The sequence below is a fragment of the Macrotis lagotis genome, chromosome 1, assembly GCF_037893015.1.
Source record: "Macrotis lagotis isolate mMagLag1 chromosome 1, bilby.v1.9.chrom.fasta, whole genome shotgun sequence".
NCBI lineage: Eukaryota > Metazoa > Chordata > Mammalia > Peramelemorphia > Peramelidae > Macrotis > Macrotis lagotis.
In genome coordinates, this window is record NC_133658.1 from 430311451 (window position 1) to 430333715 (window position 22265).

At 33.0% G+C, this 22265-nt stretch overlaps 1 protein-coding gene across 1 annotated transcript in view; it reads right to left on the minus strand.

Moving 5' to 3' along the window:
• The window catches only part of CDC42BPB (CDC42 binding protein kinase beta), a 172663-nt gene that overhangs the window by 53586 nt on the left and 96812 nt on the right, over positions 1 to 22265 (minus strand). The window contains exons 7-13 of the mRNA XM_074213159.1: positions 20106 to 20306; positions 15452 to 15700; positions 13002 to 13081; positions 7984 to 8150; positions 7749 to 7868; positions 3452 to 3585; positions 1064 to 1306 (exon numbers count right to left, since the gene is read on the minus strand). Of these exons, the coding sequence (XP_074069260.1) occupies positions 1064 to 1306; positions 3452 to 3585; positions 7749 to 7868; positions 7984 to 8150; positions 13002 to 13081; positions 15452 to 15700; positions 20106 to 20306 (1194 nt within the window). The remainder of the gene's footprint in view (positions 1 to 1063; positions 1307 to 3451; positions 3586 to 7748; positions 7869 to 7983; positions 8151 to 13001; positions 13082 to 15451; positions 15701 to 20105; positions 20307 to 22265) is intronic.

Here is a 22265-nt window from a genome sequence, read left to right on the forward strand (position 1 = left end):
ACTTTTGAAGTTATAAAGAAAAGAAACATTTTAAGGGAAATGTTGAGACATGAAAGTATAAGGGAATTTCACAAAAGGATTACACTGGGGGAAAGACATTAAACAAAAATTAAACTGACTGCTGAAAATGTGCTATAATTTAATATGATAAAGTTAAAAGAATTCACTTTGAATCTTAAGATTTATCTGAAGGAAATAGATAAGCACCAATTACTATATTCATATTTAAAGCAATGAAGAAAATATATAGTAACCAGTATACTACTTCATGTTTTCTGCTTCTTTTTTATACAACTTCGTAATAAATTCTGGCTATTAAGTCCTTTTAAAGTATGTGCGACTTATTTAAAAAAGTTTTTAAAGGTCATAATGATAAAGTGTAAAGAAAACAACTGGAAATCAAGAAATATTAAGTCTAGCCTTGGCTCCACCATGAATTTATTACATGATTTTGGCTAAGTGATTTCCTTGTCCCTGAACTTTAATTCCTTCAATGAGAAGAAATATGGTACATGGATTCCAAGTGCATTGAACTTGGAATTCAAAGAGTTGGGTTTGAATCTTGCTCCTGCAGCAAACTAGTTATGGGGCTATAGAACTAGCCAGCTCGTCTTTCCATTTTCTCATCAAGGGGTTGGGCTATACATGATCTCTAAGGTTCTTTCTAAGTTGAACTTACTGGTATACTGTAAAAGTTATGAAATTGAAATAAATAAACTCTAAAGTACCTTTCCAACTCTAATCTACTTGATATATAACTAAATTAGTATATAGGTACTACTGTAATAAGAGTTTCAAAATGAAAATAGTAGATGAAATCGATAATGTATGTGTACATATGTGTAAATATGTGTGTATACACACACACACACACACGGCAACCCAAGGTGTTTGACTTCAAATAAAATTTAATACACCATTTAAAAACTACACACACACACACACACACACACACACACACTCCATTTTTAAGAAAAGAATGTTTTAAAAATACACTGATTTACCAAGACTTTTATTACAAACAATATATTATATTTAAACATATACCAATATACCATCCTACCTCCTTTCTGGCTTTCTCAGATTTACGGATTTCTTGTCTCATTGAATCAATTTTCTGCATGATTACTTCCACTTCCTCTTCTTTGTCACGAAGCTGTCGAGATATCTTTTGCTTTTGTGACCGGAGATCTGCCATCCGCTCATTGAGTTCTGAAAACTCCTGCATGGCCAACTTTCTTTGCTGATGAGCATCTTTGAGTTCTTTGGACTGAGATTTTAATCTTTCTGAAGCTTCAACCATTTGCTAAAACAATAATATACAATGTTTGCTTATAAAATCTCTCTAAATTGGTAGAAAGGTGTCAATCTGCCCCTCCTCCTTTCTACTAATACCCCTAGCTCAGCACAGTTAGAATCCTGAAACAGCTTGATCCCAGTGCTTCCAGACACTCTTTACAATCCATCCTCCACTAAACTGTTCAGGTGATATTTCTAAAGCACATATCTGAATTGGTCACTTTCCTTCTCAAAAAAATTCCAGTGGTTCCTAGTTCAGCTGATCTTTTCAGACTTAATACAAATTACACCCCTTCACACATTCTACAACCTAGCCAAATAGGATACTCGCTGTTCTGAACATTTGACATTTTATCTCTTGTCTCTGTCATTTTGTAGAGGGAGTTCTTACTATTGCATCTGGAATACAGGTCCTTCTCACTTCCACCTCTTGGAATTTCTAGCCTCCTTTTAAAGATCAACTCAAGTGTCACCTATGATATAAGGCCTTCTTTGAGTTTTACAAATAGTAACGTCTCTTCCCCCAAATTACTTTGTATTTATATTGTATATAAATTTCTTGTTTTCTCCATCTTCTTTTTATACAACTTTGGAATACTTTCGAGCATGTACTTTTGCTATATACTAAAGTATACTCTACTTCTTTAAAAATTTTTTTAAAGCTGTTATGGTAATAGTGTAAAGAAAACTGGACTAGAAATCAAGTAATAGGAAGTCTAGTCTTGGTTCTACCATAAATTTACTATGTGATTTTGGCCAAGTGTGTTTTGAGAACGTGTTTCAATTGAGGGATGGATATATATATACATACATATATATATATATATATATATATATATATATATACATATACACACACACATATATACATATATACACACACACACACTCTGTATCCTACTGTACATATAATTTCTTGAGTGCAAAAACTATTTCTTTATTATCTTTATACTTCTAAGTACCTAATACAGTGGGTGCCACACAGATGTCACTTAATAAATCCCTGATTGACTATTAAGACAGCCAAGTCACAAGACTATCAGAGATGACTAAATATGAGGGATCATGGACCAATGAAATATCACGTGTATCAGATTTTTAAATGAATAACAATGCAAAATTTTTAACAACAAACATGAATGTTAATTGAAAATTAAATTTGATTGGAATTTTAGGGGTGAAAAATTGTTTTGTATTTTAAAGGGAAATAAAAAGATCGTTTTCTTTTTGAGAAGGAGCTTTAACCAATAAAATTTCTAAGAAAGTTTGTCAAATACAAATAAATGAAAAGCAATGGGGGCAATAAGACAATCATTTATAGCAGTAGGGTCAACCTCAAATAGAAACAGATCCCTGTAGCCTATATATCAACTTAGAAAACTTCAAATTAACATTACTTATCTTGTATTGTATTTTTATTTATTTTGTTAAACATTTCCCAATTACATTTTAATTTGGTTTCCTCTTTAGGAGCTTTTGGTTGACATGAGTTTGACACATCTGACTTGCCATAATTACTATGGCAAAGCAACTGAATAATGGTGCAATTAAAGTAAAAACAAACTTGGCTGGTAATTTCTTATATAAGCTTACTCATACAATGAAGACAAATTCACAAAAACATGTGAAGGCAATGTCAGACTTCATGTAGCAAATGTGGACAAAACCAAGTTGTAGCTCAGCATAAACCCTAAGTTCCAAACTTTGAATGCTGGAGGCATTTTCTTCTCCCTACCAGAATTTACAAATAAGACTTAATCAACAGTATTACTTTAAAGCAACTACTGTGCTGTATAAAAAAAACAACAAGGTGAAGGGAAGACATATCGGCTTCTGATGTCTTCACACTGGGAAAAAAATTCTAATCCTGGTATTCCCCATGTTGATGGGAGCATAGATTCTTTTCATATCTCTATATCAAGCTTATCTTACTGGATAAGATTGATGGATTTTTGTGTGTGAGAGGTATGCTCAGATGGAGAGCTGGTTCTGTAGGTGAGGGGCTATACTTAGAACAAAGTAGTAGTCAAATACTTAAGAGATGACAGAAAATTTTTTTTACAACTTTCTCAAGAACATGCCATTAGGCAGGTATGTAAATCAGTTTAGAAAGGGTTTGTCCCATGTCCATGGGGAGTTCAAGGCCTGCTACCTTCTGTGTCTCTTCCTTTTCTTGCCGAAGTGCACGAAGTTGCTTTTCCAAGGCCTTCAGCCTATGCGTGGAGTCTTCATGCTCCTGACGAAGTGTCACTGCATCCTCGAGTCGTCGTTCCAATCTATTGGAATCTGCACAAAAGTTAAAATCAATTTTGTAATCCTTTTTATAGACTAACAATATATATGTATCCATTCATAAATATGAATGTGTATCTACAGACAGAAATACATGTAAATCGACATTAACTTAATTATAATAAATTTTATTAGCTGATCAGTTCCCTTTCCCCAGTCATTTTTAATTTTATGTGCTCTTGGCCTCAGAGAGTTAAAATCTTATTCTTAGCTTAAATTTTTCAGGCTAGAAAGGCAAGTATGTGACTCATGTTCTACATAAATGGAAAGGTATAGAAATGCAAATAAATAACCTAATCTAAAAGTAACAATTAAAATAAAGACTTCTTATATCAGAATAACCATGTGGAAATTCACATGTCCATTCTTTTGCATCCAAACTGGTCTAATAAAGTAAAGATATTGAACATGGATGCTAAGTACACTTTGGTCTGTTTGAATAAACAGTGCATCAGTCAGAATATTTACTGAGTTTCCTTCTGTTTAACCTGTGCTCAAAATTTAGCAGCAAGCACAATGTGACAAGGACTGCTGAGGGAAAAAATACAACAATACAAATACAACAAAATACAAATTGGTTTAGACCAATATCATATTATTATGATAAATTTCAAATGGATAAACAACAAAATATAAATAGCTACACCATAAAAATTAGAAGACAATGGAAGTCAATATTTTTTACAATTGTGATCAAGGAAAAAAAATCAGATTTGGACAAAGAACAGAAGAGATTCTACAAAAGACAAACAATTTTGATTTTAAAGCTTCTAGACAACCAATCCAGCTAAAAGAAAAAAAGAAATGATTATATCTTTGTGTGAAAAAAATCTGTCATCTAACTATGAGAAAAGTCTGACATCTAAAATCTATAGCAAATTGATAAAATTTTGTAAACCAGACCAACTACTGCCTAAAAGACATACAGTCAAAAAAGGTAGGAACATTTTTCAAAATAAGTACAAACAATTCACAATCATATTTTTAAAATCATTACAAATCACAAACCATTATATATCAGGTAATTGTAAATTAAAACACCCATATCAAAATGAAAAAGACTAAAAGATAGAAAAATACAGGGCTGAAAAGGCTATAGGAAGATAAACAAGATAATTCACTTCTGGTAAAGTCGTGAATATGGTCCAAATGTTCTAGAAAACAAATTAGAATTACATGAGAAATGTTACTAAAATGCTCGTGCTTTTAGATTAAAGAAATTTTACTTCTTGGTTTATACTCAAAGAAAGTAATTACAAACCATCAACAATTTAAATGTCTGCTATGTGACAGAACACAAAGACAAAAATGAAACTAGTATCAGTTATTAAAGGAATTTACACTTTAGTGAGAGAAGTCAACATGTAGGGTAAAAGACAGTAGGGGAAGGAAGAAGACACTTGCATGTAGGAAATTTAGGAAAGGTCTGAGGAATAGTAACTGACTGCTGTTTGAATCTGGTGATATAACCAGGTGGAGTAAACCTCAAAAGAGGAGAGATTTCTAAAGTTATGGGGGAGCTGCTCCCCAGTGGAGAGCAGTATGCCTACCCCTCCTTCTGGCCTAGTGTGTCTACCAACATGAAAGGATGTTATATCCAGCAGTAGAAAAAGTGGCCAAGAATTCAGTTATCATCAGGGGAAAGAAAATTTCCTGTTACTGTAAGGAGATGGATGGAGTGTCAAAGAAAGAAGTACAAAAGGAATGGCACTTTGTTAAAAATAGAATATGACTTTTACAGATCACAAAGGAAGGGGAGACTAGAAATGAATAAATATTTGGGATGACATCCAGGATACTAGATCAAGAGTTCTTAACCTGAAATCTATGGACTTCCATGTTTTTTTAAAAAAATATTTTATTAACTATATTTCAATAATTGGCTTCTTTTTTGATCCTCTGTTTTACTTTATGCATTTAAAAACATTATTCTGAGAATAATAAAAACTGTCAAAGCTCTTTTCAGTAGCATTAGATCATTATTATTCTATAAGGAAAAATGAAGGTGAGTGGGAGGGGAGGACAAATGGTAAGATGCCTGTGCTGGTCAGGATGGTATCCTAGGGTGATGAATGATTGGTGTGATGTCCTATCTAGGGCTGGTCAGATTAAGAGAAGATTATAGTGAATCATTTATTTTCCAATCCAGGACAATTCTGCCCCAGACGCAGTGCCAATATTGAGTAGATTAATCTCCTTTGAAGGAGTAGGAGGAGGATGAGGAGGATGAGGAGTGCAGGAGTGGAGGGGGTCTCTTGAGGAAACCTCCAGATCAAAAGAAGGATGAATTCCTTACTCCCATTTCACTATGTGATTTGGGGATGGTAAACAAATTGTAATATATGAATGTAATGGATATTACTGTAATATAAGAAATGATAAATATGTCTTGAACAAAGAACCCAGTTTAGCCCAGGTTAATTCAGTTGGATATAGGCAAAATTGACTTTTCCCCTTTCTAGGAACTCTCTTAAACATTGCTAGTGGTCAATCTCCCCCCCCACCCCAGTCACTATAGAGTAGACAGGCTGATTCCAAATAGTTTTGAGCTTCTATTCTCTCTTTAGTTTTAATGTTTTTAGGGAAGATTTGAGTGGGACCAACATATTTTGCTCTAGATAGAAAAATACAATGGTGCAGTGGGAAGAACATTGAATTGGGAATAAGAGGGCCATGACTTGAATACTAGTCCTGACTGCGTTAATGACCCCTGTGCTCTCTTCCAGATCCATATTCAGCACTATGATCACATAGTATATTGTCAATACAGAGAATCAAGGGTAGCTGGGTGTAACAGTGGATAGAATGCTAGGATTGGAGTCAGGAAGACTCATCTTCCTCAGTCATTTCCTCAGCAGTAACAGGGTACTTGTGTAGAGAGGAGGTTTAAAGGAGGAAGATAATGAGCTCAGTCTTAGTCATGTTAAGTTGACTACAGAAGATTCAGTTCAAGATTTCTAATAGGCAAGTCTTACTAATCAGAAAGGCAAAACTGGAGGTCAGAAAAGTTATGGCTGAACAAGAAAATCTGAAAGTCACCTGCACAGAGATGATAACTGAAACCAAGGGAACTGATGAGATTACCCAATGAATTAGTACAGAGGGAGATGGCCCAGCAGCAAAGGAGATTGAAAAAAAAAGTTTAAAAAGATAGAGAGTACAATAGAGAGAGCAAGAAAGATGAGGTTTTAAGTCCTACTTCCTAAGTCTTTTCTCTGAAATCGTATTTATCATTTATGTTACAGGGTTGCTTAATTCATCATCGTACTACAGTTTACTTAGCCATTCCCAAATGGAAGAGCATCACTTTTGTTTTTAATTTTTTGATGATATAAAAAATGCTGCTACAAATATTTTGATTATCCGAAACTTTTCTTTCTGACTTGGGTCTCCTGGAGATATTTGGCAGTGATTTTAGTCATTGTCTTTACATGAATTCCAAATTTCTTTCCAAAATGAATATACACATTTACATTCCACCAACAATTCATAAATGTACCTATCTTTCTAGAATTCCTTCAACTTTATCTATTTCAATTATTAGTCGTCATCTTTGCCAATTTAATAAGTGAGATGTGAAATATCAGAGTTGTTTTGATTTGCATTTAATATTAATGATTTTGAGCATCTTTTACATGACTGATGAGAGTTTATGATTCTTCTTTAGAGAAATATGGTCATTTACTCTGATCCCTTACCCATTGAGAAGGTATCTTATATATTTGGATTAATTCCCTATATAGCTTGGATATCAAACCCTTATCAGAAGTATTTGATATAAAGATTTTTTTCCCCAATTGACAACATCCCCATTCCCTGCTACACTGATTTTGCTCATGAAAGTTTTTCAATTTCATGTAATCATAATTACTTATTTTAATGTTTATGAAGTATTTTACATACATTACTTTACTGAGGTAGTTTTTGTAAGTCAACTTGTCTTTCCCAAGTCTACAATGAACTGTAGTTTTCTACAAAGAATTTGAATATAAGACTATTTCAATCTATTGACAAATCCAACCCAAATTTAAATAATTGAGAATATTTTTCATCTATTTTATAACTGAGAATTTAGTATGAAAATTTTCTCAATCTGAATATATTAACACCTCCAATATAGATATTGAAATGCTACACATTGAAACTGAAACACATACCTGCTATTTTATTCTTTAGTCGTTCAATTTCCTCATTTAACTTTTTGATTTCTTTATCTCGGTTTGAGTTTCCTGTAGAGCGAGCTGAACTATGAAAGGATTGTACAGTTTGTGTGGATTCTTTAGAGAATGGGGATAAAAAAAAGTTAGAATTTAAGTTTTGGCAAATTCGGAAATAAATCAAAAAACCTTTTGTGCCAAGGTGTAGAGACTACAAATTGTTTCCACAACTGACCTTGTAATTTTCTGCTCAATTCCAGCTTTTCTTGTTCTAGTCTTCGTATTCTTCTTTCATAAGCTTCAATTTGCAAGCTGTTCTCTAGATCCCGTTGCACATCCTCATCTTTGGTGATAGCATTAGATTGCATGACACTTTTTAGAGAGCCTCGATCAGAAAAACAGCTACAAATTAAAAAAAAAAAGATTTTTTTCTATCTAATAAATACAAAATACTTTTTTTTCATTTTGTGAATTGCAAAATAATGACTTTCAAAAATATCTTTACAAAACTGTGTCTACAGAGTCAAAAATGTAAGATTGTTGTTGCAGTTGTTTTAAATTGTAGATGGTTAGAAACCTAACAGTAGGATGAAATGCAAAAAGCTGGTAAAATTTCTTCAAATGGGACTTTAATAATCTGGGCCCATATACACAAATGAATTTCATTTGTACAAGTTTAGAACTGAAAAAATAAAAACTTATTTTTGAATTAAAAAAATTTCAAGGCATTCATGAACTGTGTTATTTGAAGGTCAACAAATATTTTTTAGTCATCTACTGTGGGGCTAGTTTTATAAACAGAGTTTAAATAAGTTATAGTACCTGCCCCTCAAGGTTCAATAAGTAGTCTATCAATTAGAGTGATAAAATAAATACAAATAACTATAATGCTCTATATTACAGTAAAGTCAATTTAGCAAACATCAAGGCACTGGGGATATAAAGACAAGATTAAAACAATCTTGGTTTTCATATATCTTACATTAATTTTTCTGAAGGGAAAGGAGAATGATGTTTATAATATGTATGTATATATATATGTACATATATACACATATATATAAAGATGACAACTTGAAAAGGGAGAGATCATTAATTTTAGTGGTAGAGATGGGGCAAAGATTAGAGAAGACATCAAAAACTAAAGGAAAAGAAGAATTCTGATATCTAGAGATGAGTAAGGATTAAAATGCAGACAATGAAAAAACATGATCTATGAGAATATACACTGGGAAATGTCTGAGATGCAAGGCTTGTATCCATTTTATCTTAGAAGTAATGGGGAAGTCACCCAAGGTTTTTCAGCAAGTGGTCAGAGCTATCCCTGAAAGGGGGATTACTTTGGCAGCTATGAGAAGAATGGATTAGAGAGGGTACAGAAATTTTAGAAGACTTTGGATAGCCCCAGGTAATTTGATGATGAGGGAATGAACTACAGAGATAATTCTGTAAATAGATGCTTACAAAGAAAGAGATAAAAGGAAGACTCAAGAAGGATTCAGTGTTTATGAATTTGGCTAACTAGCATGAAAAATGATACCTTGTATAAAAACACTTAAGTTTGGGAAAAGGATGGACTCCAGAGAGGAAAAATATTCAGTTTCATGCTATACATACTAAATTTTCAATTTCTAAAACTGATCCAGAAAAAATACATAGCAGACAGATGATACAAAATAAGTTCAAAAGAGAGACTAGGGTTACACATATGTATTTTGAAGTCATTATGTAGAGATAATAGTTCAATCTATATGAGCAGATGAAATTACCAACAAGGTGAGAAAATTAAAAGGAGTATAAATAAGACCCTTGGATACACTGTTGCTAGCATCAAAGAATATGAGAAAAGAAAGAATAAACAGTGTTAAAGTTTCATAAAAGCCAAGGATTATGAAGCCGGGGGGGGGGGGGGGGGGGGGACGGACCTGATTTAATAGTTGAGAGATCAGGCTAATCTTGGAGACAGCAATTTTAGTAGAGCTCTGGAAAGCACAGTATAGAGTTACAAAATAAAATGCTAGGGGAAATAAAGGCAGCAGCATTTGAATTATAATTTAGAAAAGCAAAGGAGGGCATTCTAGGCACAAGAAATAACCTGGGTAAAAGCACAAAGATCTGAGAAACCAGTTCAAGAGGCAGAACACTTTCCAATTTGGCTAGAATGGAGAGGATATGGAAAAGATTAACCAAGAAAGGTAAGAGAGCAACAAAAAGTGGAAGGCCATAAATATGGCAGGCAGGAGTCTGCCAGGCAATAGAGAACTATTCAAAATTGTTAAACAGAAGCAATATGACCAGATCTATGTGAAAGAAAGACTATCCTGGAAACAGAATGAAGGTCAGGATGACAGGAAAGAAAGGGCACTGGACTCAAAATTTACATTCTGCCTCTGCCACTAATTCTCTACAGAAACTCAGCAAAGGTATCATCTCTGTGGGCTTTGAGGAAATGTGCTTGAATTGGATGCCCTGGTGAGGGTTTTTCTTGTAAGATTCTAATGAAAAAAAAAAATGAATATGATCACTGACTATACAATTTTTTAAACTAAATTATATAGACATTAAAAACTTTTTTTATTAGCCATCATGTTTCAGGAAGGGTACATATCTAAGTCAGACTCAATATATCTGAGTTTTAATACAATAGCTTAAAATAGCTTGGCAAAAACAAGTTTTATGCTTAGCCAATAATATAAGAAGCCTAGAGCTCAACTGGAGCTCTCCAAGGTACATGAGTCTCCGACCTTCTACAAAGACTGGTATACTTCAGTTCTAGTCAGCTTTCTCCAGAGAGGGACAAAGTGCTTTAACTTGAACACAAAATTTCCCTCAACATTTCTGTCCCATACCAAAACAGGTTTTCTATATCCTTCAATGGAAGATCTTTTCTTGGCAACAGTTTTTTATCATAAAAAGATACCAATGGAGAACTGTCAATCAAGTGTCTTTTTTCCTCAGCTCTGCTAGATTTTATGTTTTTATACCTATGTTATTTTACAAGATTAAAAAAATCATCATGTGTACAGCAAAAACATGAGAGGATTCATAATATAAAACAATAAATTTCAATTTCAACAGTCTTCATAATAAATATTAAATATTATATTCAAAATTGTCCATCTTTGCTTCTTTGTAGGTTTTTGCCTATTCTGTTTACTTTATTTTTAAATTCTCCCACTTTCCCCCAGGACAACTATAATTAAGTATGGATACAGTATAGATATAGATACAATTAGAGAGATGTTGTGTTCCAAGACCTGAGGTTTTTTAAAAAAGTAGTCACTATTAAATCTTGTGTAATCCAAATTGTAGTCCCCCTTATATTTGCATTATTTTTTCTTGTTATTCTTAATATTTTCTCCTTTACCTGAGAATTTTGGAATTTAGGTATAATCCCTCAAGGTTTCCTCCTTGGTTTCTTTCCAAGTGGTGATCAGTGAATTTTTTCAATTTCTACTTTCCCTTCTTGTTCTAATACTTCAGGACAATTTTCTGCAATTATTTCTTGCATTATTGTATTTTTTTGATCATAAGCTTTTAAGTAGTGCCATTATTCTTATGCTTTTTCGTTCTCCAAATCTGTTGTTTTTCTCCTGAAGTATTTTACTTTCCTTTCTATTTTTCATTCTATTTTATTTTATTATTTCTTCTACTTATAACTTTATTGGCTCTGTTTTAATTTTTTTTTTTTTTTTTTTAGGTTTTTGCAAGGTAAATGGGGTTACGTGGCTTGCCCAAGGCCACACAGCTAGGTAATGATTAAGTGTCTGAGGCCGGATTTGAACCCAGGTACTCCTGACTCCAAGGCCGGTACCTTATCCACTACGCCACCTAGCTGCCCCCCATTCTAATTTTCAAAGAGTCATTTTCTTAAGATTCTGCATTTCCTTTTCCATCTGGTTTAACATCTTTTCATAATTTTCTCATTTTTTCTCAAATTGTACTTTTCCTTTTTGGTTTTTCCTCAATCTCTCTTATATGTTATTCTTTGAGGTAAGAGAAGTTTACTTTTGCTTCAGCATTTTCTCCTGAAGACTAACCCAGTCTTATCCATTTTGATATTAACTGTCTCTGGTTGAGTTCTTTCTCGTTCTTTCTCCATAATTTGCTCATGTGTTTTTTTTTTAAATGAGCTTTTTCTTATATTTACCTTGGGGTGAGGGGGGGGGGTGTCTCTGACCTTAGGAGCTTTGTTTTTGGTCCAACCTATGCAATTCTTTTTCTCCTCCAAATCACAGCTGAGGTTCCTTAGTACAATGCTTTAGAAATTATCTTACTTGGGACTAAGACCAAGACCAAATATTCAATCCAAAAACTCAGTTCTCTTGTGTCGATAGTCACCAGCATTTCCACACCACTGCCTCTGCCCTGTATCTCACCTGTACAGCTGGGCCTGAACTCTCTTCTCCTGCTCAGATGTTCTACACTATCCAGGAGATAAAAATTCCTTTGGATGAGGTAGAAGTTAGCTCCCAACCTGGCTGCACCTAGGGCTCACCTCTTGCTGTTTCAGTGAACTAGCCTGGAGGTGATAGTACTTCACTGGGAGCAGAATCTCAATCCCAGGATCTTTCTTTCGATCTTCTCTAGTCATCCCAGGAAGAATACTAGGTCTTTGAATGTCCCAGAATGAACATTGTTCAGTTGTGATTTTTGTTTGTTTTGGATATTCTATCTTTTACCTGAGGAGTTTTTTAAGACTTAGTGGAAGAAATCTGAAGAGTTTGGAATTTTCTGATCTACTCTACCATCTTCCCAAAATCCTCTCTTAGTCAGTGTTTTATATGGCCTTTATGCACTGTGGGAAATTATTTTTTCTTTCCTAATACTCAAATTCTCTTTCAAGACATCTTTTTATTTTAAAATATGAGAGATCTTGGAAGGGTAGTCTTATGAAGATTGTATTTAATGGTATCCATTAGATATGAAATGTATAATTCAATTCTTATATATGGTTTTGAGTCACAGATAAAACTTTTGAAGATGTTTGTTCTAATTGTTTCATTTTTTTTTCAGGCACCTGAAATCTAACAAATGATAGGCTTTAACAACATTACTGAAAAATGGGAAGGATTGTCTGTTATGTTCTAAAATCTAGAGTTTACTGCTTCTATTACTGATAGTGTCTGGTTCTTATTACATTAACAAATAACAATTCAAACATCTTATAATTCATGACCATTCAATAAAATAAACATTCATTTAATTCCTAGTTACTAATATGTTATCTTTAAATAATAATTCAAGACATACCTTTCAGTTGTAAATGTAAAACCAATGAATGGCAAATGTAATCCAGAAAAGCCAGTATGAGAACCAGGAGGTACTATTTCCTGCAAAAAAGCACACACAATCAATCACATGCGAAAAAAAAATTCATGTTCAAATGAAACAAGGAAAAAAACCACAAAACCATAATGTTGTGGGGGTGGGAAAAATCACAAAATTTTGGTTGCTATCTTGTGGCTATGTTTCTTAAAAAAGGCATAAATTTATACAATAATTTTGAGATGTTTAAATGAAGAAAAAAAGACATTCTAGAATGTAAGAACAGGGCAATTCAATCATTGGTTATCTCCAATTGGCACTCACAGAATTTCAGGTGGAAAGGATTTTAGAATTTATCTAATTTCATTTCTTCATTCCATAGATAATGAAACTTAGAAAGTTAGGTGGAAAAATGATTGGAATACTGGGCTTAGAGTTAGGAAGGCCTGAGTTCAAATCTAGCCTCAGACACTAACTTACTAGCCATGTGATTCTGGGCAAGTAATTTAACTTCTAGCTGTCTCACTTTCTTCATCTGTAAGATGAAGATAAAAATAGCACAAACTTCCCAAGGTTTTTGTGAAGATCAAATGAAATACATATTTCAAATACATACACTTTGTAAACCTTAAGTGCTATGAAAATGTTAGCTGTTGATGTTATTCTTAAGACCTACAGGGGGAAGTCACCTGCCCCACAGTCACAAGGGTCTTAAATACCATGACTCTTTAATTAATAGTAAGCCATATGAAATCATATAGCAATCTGATAAGCTTAAAAAATAATTTTTTGATGACTTACATGATTAATGTTTATTTCTATAAAAATATGTTGAAACATCTGCAACTTAATTCAAAACACATGCTGTATGCTGCATAAGGAGCTCCAAAAATTCTGGGGCAAAGTGTGAGTATGAGTGTAAGAGAGAGAGAGAGAGAAAGAGAGTGTGTGTGTGTGTGTGTGTGTGTGTGTGTGTGTGTGTATGAGAGAGAGAGTGTGTTATGTGTATGTCCATTCCTAGTTAAGTAACATGTCAATTAGAAATTGTATTATTAAGGAAATGTCAATTAGTCAAGAGGCATTTACTTATTATATTAGTTTTTAACACAATGTACTAAGTGCCAAAATGTATGGTTGCTAGAGATAAAATGGAAGATTAAGTCAAAGTTTTTCATCAAACATTAAATTGGACAAGTACGCTGAATTCATAATAAGTATAAACTAGATTAAGTGATAAAGGAATGATTTTAGTCTAAAATCAAAACTGCAAGTTTAGGGGTGGCTAGGTGGCGCAGTGGATAGAGTACACCGACACTGGAGTCAGGGGTACCTGAGTTCAAATCCAGCCTCAGACACTTAATTACCTAGTTGTGTGGCCTTGGGCAAGCCTCTTAACCCCACTGCCTTGCAAAAAACCTAAAAACAAAACAAACCACCCCCCAAAAAAAACCCCTGCAAGTTTAGAGTGTTTAGAAAACATGGGATTTGATTCACTTCAATTTTATTATTTAGTTTATGGGTTTTATAGTAGATACTTCAAGCATTAGTAAAGAGTAGGATAACAGAAATCTCACAATGATTATTATTATTATTTCTGGATTATCAGCATTAGTCATATTTTTGCTATTTCTTTCCTATGCAGCATGATATGGACATTTTCATTAGTAGGTGAATTCAGTCTTTAAAATTTAATAAAAATATCACACAACTAAAATTGGGAGAAAACAAATTTATATAAATGAAGAAAACAGGACTGGGATTGGGCAGCCTTACTTTACAAAACAGGGAAAGTATAATCTGCCTTAAGGAATCCAATTCAGTCAATCTCAGAACTCAGAAAGTAAGAGTCCCCATTAACCTGAGTTTATTCTGAAATTTAGTGTTGCTCACATCCTTAAGTATCCATTCTCTTAACTGCCCTTATTTTCATTTCCTGTATCTCTCTTAAAAATCTGGGTTTGCTGATGAGTTCCCTGAGCATTCCTGTATCGAGTATACCTTTTTTTCCTCATCAGAACTGTTTCTCATTTTCTTTTCCCCTGGCTTTTGGACTTCAAAACTATTTTATTTGTTCCAATTACATGCAAAGATACCCTTTTTTCTCTGCTCACTCACGCACGCGCTCTCTCTCTCTCTCTCTCTCTCTCTCTCTCTCTCTCTCTCTCACACACACACACACACACTTATTTCATGTGTACCCCTGGATTCAAGTATTTGTGCATAGATAATCAAATATACAAGTACTTCAAGGCTGTCTACTATGCAAAATACAACCGAAATTCAGATAAAGTACAAAAGTCAAGTTGCTCAAAATTTCAAATATCACAAAATTTATCTTTGGAAACCAAATGTAAAAAAAAGAAACTGGGAAAAATGGCACGCGCTTTTCATTTTAATCTATACTAATAACCAATAAAAGTGTTTTTAATGCTTACCGGATTCCTTAATACATCATCATCTACATCAAAATTTGATGTATCTGAAGGACTACTAACATCTGGGATGTAAGGAGCTTCTAGATTTCTTATGTCTTCCCAATTTATTCCTTCAAAAAAAGCATGCCTTTTGAAATCTTCTATTCCATTCTGTCCTAGTCGGCGCTCTCTACTACAGATGAGTCTTTGAATGAGATCTTTTGCCTCTTCAGATACATCTGTGACATGAGAAGGAAACTGAAAACGCTCCTACAAAAAAAATTAAGTTCAACATTTATTCAGATATATGTATATATATATATATATATATATGAAGGAATACCAAATTATATGAAAAACTATATAGTAGGACAATAGTATTCAAAACAAATTCTAATTCAAAACAGCCCAAAAGTCATTTGGAATGGTAACAAGAAGAGAATTTTCAGACTTATTTTTGTTATCTAATTGGAAAAAATTAACCCTGTTATACTTAGTCAAGTAGAAGAGTATCACTTAAATATAAAACCTTCTCCTTTTCACGACTGAGATTTATATGTGCCTAAATTCTCTGTGAAATACCAAGTTAAGTCATTTTAGGAAGACTTTTTTTGGTTTTTTATTTGTGGGATATGGAGGAATATATTGTTGTCATGTTGTCACAAGATGATTTTGGTATTTGAATGATATGTGCTCTTAAGATAATGAGAAGGAAAATGAAGAAAGCAAAAAAAAAGCAAGATGGGAGGAAAAGAAAATGAGAATTAAGAGAAAAGCTGAAATGGAGAAAAGGAAAGATAAGAACTTCACTATTTAATTTAATTTTCTACTTGTGAGAACCTATTTCTAGATTTAAACCTCAGCATTTGAATCTGATAGAAAGCTAACTCTTATTAGAGCTTTTAAAGTATAAGCTGGCATATGTTACCTCAACAGAGTCTAGGAGACCCTACAGAGACACACAGAGACCACCTAATTACCTGGAGGGAGGAGTTAAGTTTAAGGGAAAAGTATACAGATACTTATTGTATTGAGCTTAAATACTCCAGAAATGAAAATATTAATCTAATTAATGATAACAAAAGTCAAATATTCAGAAAATTTATTTTTCATTAACAAAAAAAGTAAAGAGTGGATATTATCTATTTGGACAATGCCAATTGAACCTAAGAGGACCCAGAAAACTCTATATATAATTTACTATCAAGATTATTTAAATTTAACACTCTGTGGTCTGAAAATTTTAAGAACCCAGATTTTCTTTATACTATTTCCATTTCTTCATGTTCATAGTATCTTTTGTACAAAATAGGAAAAGATCAATTATTCAACTTATTAATGGTTTAAAAATGGAAAGAAATGCTTGAGGATAAAGAAATCCTCTCACCCTGGCTTTTCTTCCCTCTTCCTAAAGCAATTTCAGCTTTCTAGGAGTTGGATATATTTTTCAATTAAGGGTAAATAAGCTCTTTTTTAAAGTTTTTCTGGGGGGTAGGGTGGGGGAGTTGAGGGGGGGTAGATAAGAGAGGGAGAAAGGACAGGGAGATGCAAAGTAAAAGGTCAAGATGACTGGACCCAGAGATAACTCTACCTCATAGTTTGTGAGTACTTTGATTTGATCCGTTAAAGATCACTGTTCTATTTAAACATATCATGTAATGATTAACAAAGTTCGGGAATTGTTGATTTAAATGATAACCTTAGCCAAACACTACTCAGAAAAAGGTGACTTAACTGAAAATGCTACTTGCTAAATGAGACACTGATCTGTAACTTAAATTTTTAGCAATTAGTAATAATTTTCCATATACTTTTAAACAGAGAATGGCTAATTATGTTTCCTTCATTTGCTCTCTAAGCCCAAAAAACTTTGAAAATGCAACATTCCCAAAATGAGTTCAGAAAGCATTTCAGAGCAAAATACATATCCTGGAGCCAGTATTTTTTTTCATTTTTTTTGAAAGATTTTATTTTGAGTTTTACAATTCCCCCCCTAATCTTCCTTCCCTCCCCCCCACCACAGAAGGTAGTCTTTACATTGTTTCCATTCTGTACATTGATTTAAGTTGAAATAGAAATGAGAGAGAAATTGTGTCCTTAAGGAATAAAAATAAAGTATAAAAGATAGCAAAATTAAATAATAAAATAACAGATCCCCCCCCCCCAAATTAAAAATAGTCTTTGGTCTTTATTCAAACTCCACAATTCTTTCTCTGGATACAGATGGTATTCTCCTTTGCAGATAGCCCAAAATTGTCCCTGATTGTTGCACTGATAGAATGACCAAGCCCCTCAAGATTGATCATCACCCCCATGTTGCTGTTAGGGTGTACAATGTTTTTCTGGTTCTGCTCATCTCACTCAACATCAGTTCATGCAAATCCTTCCAAGCTTCCCTGAATTCCCATCCCTCCTGGTTTCTAATAGAACAATAGTGTTCCATGACATACATATACCAGTTTGTTAAGCCATTCCCTAACTGAAGGACATTTACTCAATTTCCAATTCTTTGCCACCACAAACAGGGCTGCTATAAATGTTTTTGTACAAGTGATGTTTTCACTCTTTTTCATAATCTTTTCAGGCAATAGACCCAGTAGTGGATCAAAGTTGCTAGATCAAAGGACATGCACATTTAACCCTTTGGGCATAATTCCAAATTGCTCTCCAGAAAGGTTGGATGAGTTCATAGCTCCACCAATGTATTAGTGTCTCAGATTTCCCACATCCCTTCCAACATTAATCACTGATGGAGCCAGTATTTTTAATCCTATGAGGATTCCCAATTCTAAATTCTAGGCATTATTTTTTAGGGTTTTTTTGCAAAACAAATGGGGTTAAATGGCTTGTCCAAGGTCACACAGCTAGGTAATTATTAAGTGTCTGAGGCCAGATTGGAACTCAAGTATTCCTGACTCCAGGGCCAGTGTTCTATCCACTATGCCACCTCTAGGCATTTTTAAAAGTAGTTTTGACAAACTTTTGTCAAACTGCAAGTTAATTTCTAGGTTCATTAAACTTCTTGGATTGAATGCTTTGATTTTTTTTCTAATGAAATATTAGGCATATAATACTATTTGAAAATCAATTATCTTTATAATTCTTATATTTCACAAGTCTAGCTTTTTCATAAATTATAGTAAAATTATGAACACTGTTTTCCAATTATATTATAAAAAAATCTTAGCTCAATTGCTTCTATACCGTTAATAGAATATAGTCAAATTTTTAATGTATCAATCACTCAAGAAACAAAAGCATAAGTTTACTTTTCAAATTAATAACTCAATTGAAAGGCTAGTTAATATAAGTGGTAAGAAAATTTTATTAGAAATGAAAATTCCAAATATCTGCCATCACCAATTTTTATCTTTTTCGAAAATCAAAATCACAAAATTGCCTTTTCTCACTATCTTTAGAGCTGAAAATACCCTTAAAGTTCTGAATTTCTCAAAAACAATATCTATTAGTGTCTTGTATATAGTAAATAAGTATATCTGAAGAAAATTTAAGAATAATTAACTTGAAATATAATAATTATATACTTAAGAAATCTCATCTTAACAGCATATTTTTTTAAATAAGCTATACTCTACAAAAAATAGAGCAATCTTTGGATAAAGTTAGTATAGGACAATTTAGGAATTGCAACTGTTTGTGGTCATGGGGGTTGTACTTTATAATTATGGCATGATCTTATTTTACATGTGGGTACTATGTAAAGTGTGTAAAATGAGTAGCTGTGTTCATTTATTCATATTTTCCCCACTATCTTTCCTTATAATTTTAGACACCTCACAGAAAAAAATACTGATATTAAACTAAAAAAAAACAACCAAACACCATCAAAGCATCTAAAAGTATTTTGTAGTTCCACCTAAGTCCTCCCTATAATAAGTTGAATAATTGCTCATGATATCTGCATACTCATTAAAACATATATATTTAAGTATAGAATAGTTAATTCAATTTCAATAGGTAATCTGATTCTATGGAATTTGAATATGTAAACAGCCATTCTAGCAATGACACTGTATCAAGCATTTTAAATTCTAAATGTACTGAGATATCCTTTTTTTCTTTGCATAGAGGTCAGGTAAAGCAAATTGTAATGAGTTGAACTCTAACATGAAAATAGTTTACTATTCTTTAAGTGTGGAAATCAGGTGATTTTATTAATTGTCCTCGATATGACAGCTGGTAACAAAGGGGTTTTTTATTTTTACCTGAATGACCCAGCAGGGCATCTTTGAAGATATTTTTGCTTCTCCCCTCAGAGTCTAAATGTTTTAGTAGAGCTTCAAATAAGCAATGAAAGACCCAAATGAACTGGATTATTACCATGCTTTAATTTTTTGTGTGAAAATGTAAAAAATGATGGCTAAAAGAGTGATACTAAGCAATAAAATACAGCAAATGGAACTTCAAGAGTCTGAAACACTTACCTTGTTATTCTTAAATATCCTAACTTGAATTCAAAGAGAATTTTTGCTCAATAACTGGCATTTAACGTAGTCTACAGATAGTCAGGAGAAAGCTCTTCATTCCAATTAATATATCCTTAGCAAATCATATCACTAAAGCTTCCAAAAAAGTATGGTGGTGAAATTATATTACTTTACATATACAAAAAGAAGAAATACTATTCTACTTATTTAGAAATATTATTTCTTACTTCATGATTCATGATCTTTCCATAGGTTTCCACTAATGATTCTGCATAAAAAGGCGTTTCACCATATAGCATTTCATACATGCAAACACCTAGAGACCACCAATCACATTCTGGACCATATTTTCCCATTCCATCCTCCATTGCTTGTAGAATCTCAGGAGAAATGTAGTCAGGTGTGCCCACTGCCACAGAAGATTGGACCTTAGAGAAGGGAAAGAAAAGTTTTAAAATTAAATCTTAGAAATCCACCAACTGCTTAACATTTCAAGTCATTTAAACTTCTCTAAAGCTCACTTTTCTCACCTGTAAAACTGGAATGATAGTATATGCACTACGCTCTTTAGTTATTTTGAGAAATAACTTATAAGCTGTAAAACTCTATAGAAATGCAAGCTATTATATCATTCAATAAAATTCTACCAATTTTTACAAAAACTATAAAAGAAAAAAGAGCTATAGAATAAAGGTAAGCTAATGACATATTCTAAAAGCCCAGTTTGAGTAAGCAAAGTTTAATTCAAAAGATAATCTGAATAGCCAAATTACAGGTATCTATCTCAATATATTGAAAATTTTACTATATAAAATTAAAAGTAGATTCCATGTTAGTATAAGCTGTTTTTAAATATTTGAAAGTATTAAATTTGTTTTGCTTGATTCCAGAATGGAAAACTAAGAACAATGGTTAGAAGTTACATTTCATATCAATATGTACTTCTCCACTCCTTCCCCCATAAGCTTCCTAACAATCAACACAGTTCAAAAGTGTAATGTGGTTTTCTCAGGATGTTATGAGTCCCCCACAACTTAAGGTTTTCAGTGAAGATAATGACTTGGGGCTATGATAGGAATCCCTAAGAGGAGTAAATGCTACACAAGATAGTGCTACACAGATAGCTTGTAAATGTCCTTTCCGCTCTGAAGTCTATGCTTCTCAGAGGTGCCTCAAGTGGAGGAAGAAATATATCTGCATCATTATAAAATAGGATATGACTATATTGATCTTCCATACTATACTAATTTCTATATTGCAAATTTCAGTTTGAGATAAATAGGTTTTACTTGAAGCAACAAGGCTATCTCAATAGCCTCAACCAAAGCAATTAGTCTCCAAAACATGCATTTCCAGAACATTATCATGTAAACGTTATGAATACATTGAAATGCAACTCTGGTTGCATCAGAGTACTACTCTTTTCACTGAGAGCTGACAAACTTTCTACTCTTCAGTAAAAAACCTTCACCGCTATGACCAATTTCATTTCTTAACTAACCTAGTGAAAATTATAACAAGACATGTATTGTTAACATGTAGTTCAACCAACTTTATCTCTAAAATTTATTACTATGAAAAGATTTACTAGAAAGCAGATTTGGTAAAAGAAAATTCTTCTTTAGTTCATTATTTCTCAAAAACATAGTTCATGACCAAGAGTCCCATAATTTTAACGAATTTTAGATGGCCATGAGAAAAAAATTTATGCCTTGAGTTCAGTTTTATTTGATTATATGTCTCTAATACATATTTTAAGATATTTAATTATCATCATATTGCAGGGTAAGAAAGAATAAACCTAAGTAACTTATGTAGATGATTTTTATTAGTATCACCTCAATATAAATAAATAAATAAAATGTTTCTGGATTGTGATTGAGGTGTGGAGAGACTAGATGAAACTAGAAGCTGTCCGTGTATCTCTGAAAAGTCTGAAATCAATATTTCAGGGGAATCCAGGTAGTTAAGACTCCCAACGTTTTTGGCAGGGGACACCTGTGGCCTAGGTATTTGAAGGCTACAAATTACCATATCCAGTTCAGGGCCTACGAGGAAAGACCAGACTGTATTTGTCTTTCTCTTACCAGCTTTTCCCATCTTAAAAGTGAAACCAAGGTTGCATGGTTTTGATCCTAGATAATAAAGAGTGATGGCGTTGCCCTCATCTTAATGCCAGGCAGTCCTATGCCCATGTTATTTGAAAGAGCATGAGATTTGGAGTCAGTCAAAGCCTATTTGACTCCCAATTCTACCCTTTAACTGTCTGAATTGCAAGTTATTTAATTTCTGTGGGACACAGTTTAATGGACAAATTGGAATAGGGATAGAAAATCAAACAATGGGCTTTTAAGTGCTTTTAATGCACCAGGATAATATATATAAAA